Source organism: Momordica charantia (assembly GCF_013281855.1).
Source record: "Momordica charantia cultivar OHB3-1 chromosome 2 unlocalized genomic scaffold, Mcharantia_2.0 BLBB01000002.1, whole genome shotgun sequence".
Lineage (NCBI taxonomy): Eukaryota > Viridiplantae > Streptophyta > Magnoliopsida > Cucurbitales > Cucurbitaceae > Momordica > Momordica charantia.
In genome coordinates this window covers 15,448,012-15,452,210 of record NW_028275160.1, presented here as the reverse complement: position 1 = coordinate 15,452,210, position 4,199 = coordinate 15,448,012, and the positions used below count along the sequence as shown (strand labels likewise).

Below are 4,199 nucleotides of genomic sequence, written 5' to 3'. Positions count from 1 at the left end.
CACAAAAATGATTTTTTTTATTTTAATACACAAATATGCCATTTAATAATTATGAAATTTTCATTCGTAAATAGAAATCAACCAAAAAATTATTTGATATAATTGTTATAAAATTTATTTTACAATAAAGAGCAATAAATAAGGGGCCACACCACCAGCAAGCATACAGATTTATGACGACTTTCTCTTTTTTCTTTCTTTTTTTTAATTGACATTAAATGTTGATGTCAACATAAATGTGAAAGTTCTGAAAATGCATAAAATATCGACATCAGAAAATAAAAATCCAGTAAATAAAATAATGCAACAAAGTAATTTGATTCAATAAATATAATTTCCAAACTTAAACAAGTAAAAGAAAAGAAATTGAACCCCTAATATCAGTGACATTTGAATCAACATTTCTACGACATCGAACCTTCGAATTTATGGATATTTCTAAAAATATTGACAAATTTGAAGCACAATTGGAGAGATTAATGTAAATAAATAAAACTAAATGATGGGAAGAAGCAATGTAAATAAAAATATGATGCCCTTATAAGCTTTCAAGCCAATAATAAAAATATAAATTTTTCATAGCAAGTTTATGACCGCAAGGAGCAAACTGACTAATATTTGTGATACAATAACTATTAACATTAATGTTCCCGAAAAAACAAAAAACTTGGAATAGAAAATAGGAGAAAAAGAGAAGAGGAAACAAAAAAAAATGAAAATAAAAATAAAAGAAAAAAACATCACAATCATCTCCTAATAAAAAAGACATGGTTGCAGGGAGGGAGATTTTGGAAGGAAAATTCTTTTTCCCCACCAAACAACCAACATAAAACACATTTCACATCCAGAGGATCAATTACTTTTTAACCCTCCAACACGCAGTAGTATTACGAATCTCAAACTCACAGCGGTTGGTAAAGCGACGATGGCATATGAATGACCTCGGAATATAACCCTCCTTCCGTGACCCGTATCCGTGCTCAACCGAAAGAGTTCACATTACACATGACACAAAAAAGCCAACTAAAGGAAATAACTCACCATTCAAGCCACCATATTGAACTTAGAAGCACTTCCTGTGGACGATGGATGGGCCAGATTCATCGTATTCGCCCTTCGAAATCCACATCTGGTAAAACGAACCAAGTATTTATGTTAATTTGGTGCAAAATGGGAGCGAATGAGAGGTTAAGAGTGAATGTAAGGAGTGAGTGTCTCACCTGCTGGAAGGTGCTGAGTGATGCAAGGATTGACCCTCCAATCCAGACACTGTATTTCCTTTCTGGGGGCGCAACGACCTTAATTTTCATGCTGCTGGGAGCAAGAGCGGTGATCTCTTTGCTCATTCGGTCTGCAATACCAGGGAACATGGTCGAACCACCACTGAGAACAATGTTGCCATATAAATCTTTTCTGATATCCACATCACACTTCATGATTGAGTTGTAGGTAGTCTCGTGTATTCCTGCAGCTTCCATTCCGATGAGGGAAGGCTGGAACAGAACTTCGGGGCAACGGAATCTCTCAGCTCCGATTGTGATGACTTGTCCATCAGGCAGTTCATAGTTCTTCTCAATTGAGGAGCTGCTCTTGGCAGTCTCAAGTTCCTGCTCATAGTCAAGAGCAACATAGGCAAGCTTCTCTTTCATGTCACGGACAATTTCCCGTTCGGCAGTGGTTGTGAACATGTACCCTCTCTCAGTGAGAATCTTCATCAAAGCATCAGTTAGATCCCGACCAGCAAGGTCCAGACGGAGGATAGCATGGGGTAGGGCGTAACCCTCGTAGATTGGTACAGTGTGACTAACACCATCACCGGAGTCGAGCACAATACCTGTTCAAAGAATTCATTCAATATAATAAAAATAAAAGTCCAAAGAGTCTCAAATTTAAGATAGGAGGAGGAGATGGATGCGAACCTGTTGTACGACCACTGGCGTACAGAGATAGAACGGCTTGGATGGCAACATACATGGCAGGTACATTAAAAGTCTCAAACATGATTTGTGTCATCTTTTCTCTGTTGGCTTTAGGATTGAGAGGAGCTTCTGTTAGAAGCACTGGGTGTTCTTCCGGTGCAACACGAAGCTCGTTGTAGAATGTGTGATGCCAAATCTTTTCCATATCATCCCAGTTGCTGACAATACCGTGCTCAATGGGATATTTCAAGGTAAGAATACCTCTTTTGGATTGGGCCTCATCACCAACATAAGCATCTTTCTGGCCCATGCCCACCATGACACCGGTGTGTCGGGGTCGACCAACAATACTGGGAAACACTGCCCTGGGAGCATCATCACCAGCAAATCCAGCCTACAAATCAAAAATTATAACCAGGCTTAAGACAAAACCACATGTAAAAGAACAATTATAACTATTAAGACATTAGTAGATCTGCAGAAAGGATGAAAAAACATACAAAAAACAGCCCAACCAAAAAAAAGGTCTGTTTCTTATGCAAAAAAAGAAAAGAAAAGAAAAAAACAGCTACATGTTATAAGATCAGTGTCTAACCTTCACCATTCCAGTTCCATTATCGCAAACAAGTGGCTGGATATCCTCAGCATCGGCCATTATTTTTAAATACTGAAAAATACGTAGAAACTAATTCATATGAGTGAAAGTGTTACATAGAATTCAAATCACCTCTTTGCTAATCAACCCTGAATCGTCAAAACAATAAAATAAATAGAAAATAACTAAAAATAATCAATTTTAACAGGAATAATATGGATCAGCTTGCAGATTTTTTTTTCTTTTTTATTCATGGCAAAATTGACACACGAACACTACAACATACACTACAACAAAAAATACAGGAAAGAGAGGCCAAAAGATGCACAAGGGAGAACTGTAAGCAACACGATTTAATGTATTCAACTAATTACATGAGAAAATAATCGATCCTCAATCAATCAACTTTCAACATTGCTTGTTATCAGAACAATGAAAGTAGCAATCTTTAATTCAAATTCCGTGAGAAATCCAGTCATGCAGAACAAAGGTAAAAATGGCAATGGAAACTATGCTAGAAACATCAAATTGCATCAAGAAAATTACAGACCAAATACAAGATCTCAGCTCCAGTAGCACAAAATTCCTTTAAAAACACGCAAAAGGTTAAAGATCAGCCAAATCTGATTGCACAGGCCAATCAAAACGCCACCAAGTTCTCACAAACCAAATAGATTGCAAAAATACAAAAGAAACAGTCGCATCATGAAACAGCATTACGGTTAACAAATCGCATCACAAAATTCAGAACCACGAACAAACTGCACAACTACTAGACAATCGAAGAACCAGAAGCTAAAAATTCTCACGATCAAAGACAGACATTGACAAAAACCAGTAAAACGACCAGATCGAAGTTCACAACAGTACTCAGCACCAAAAATGACAGCAAAAGGGAATCCAAATCTGGAATTAAAGCAAAGTTAAAGATCTAACGAAAACCAGATCGAAATGGATCGTACCTGTGGGAGTGAGAAGCGAAGCGAAGAAGGAAAATTGGGGAGCCAAGTGAAGGAATCGACGGCCCACTCTCCGTTCTCGAGCTCAGTCTCTTCTCGGTGCGAAGGCGAGATCGAAAATGGAGAGAAGGAAAAAGAAGGTATTTATATAGGAAGAAAAATATTTATATGGAAAAAAAAGAAGGAAAAAAAAAAGAAAAAAAGTGGGGAAGATGAAATGCAAATGCAAATGCAAATGAAAGTGAAATTCAGAGGAAATGAGGAATTTGGGTGAATGATTTCGACCACCAGTAAAGATAGGGTGACCTGGATGACAGCTTTTTTCTCGCCCTTTGGTTTTTCTATTTTTCTTCCTCGGGATTTTAATTCATTTCCTCACATTATTTCATTTACATTTGTCAGATCTTTTCATTTCTTTTTTTTTTCAGCCAATTACATAAATGGCAAAATGAAAATATAATTTTACCAAAAAAAAAAAAATATATATATATATATAATTTGGCTTGAATAGAAAAAAACATACGTGAGAAAGAAAAAAACAATTCGAGTTTGTAACATTTTAAACTGATTTTTTAAAAATACATATAATTTTTTTACCATCCAATGTAATTATTAGCCACGTTTTAATAAATAAAAAAAAAATCTTTTTTTATAACTATTTTTTGTTTTAAGTTTTTAAATTAGCTAGAAATTTAGAAATATTCTAAAGGTAAATTATATGATCGA

The 4,199-nt window shown here is 35.7% G+C and overlaps 1 protein-coding gene across 1 annotated transcript; it reads right to left on the bottom strand.

The window, feature by feature from the left end:
• Nucleotides 1-557: 557 nt before the first annotated feature.
• LOC111025177 (actin-7) lies at nucleotides 558-3,633 on the bottom strand. Its single transcript, XM_022303026.2, has 5 exons — nucleotides 3,477-3,633; nucleotides 2,515-2,586; nucleotides 1,920-2,313; nucleotides 1,221-1,834; nucleotides 558-1,129 (listed from the first exon to the last, which is right to left on the bottom strand). The coding sequence occupies exons 2-5, from the start codon at nucleotides 2,572-2,574 to the stop codon at nucleotides 1,064-1,066; spliced, it is 1,134 nt and encodes a 377-aa protein (XP_022158718.1). The 5' UTR covers nucleotides 2,575-2,586; nucleotides 3,477-3,633; the 3' UTR covers nucleotides 558-1,063.
• Nucleotides 3,634-4,199: the final 566 nt, after the last annotated feature.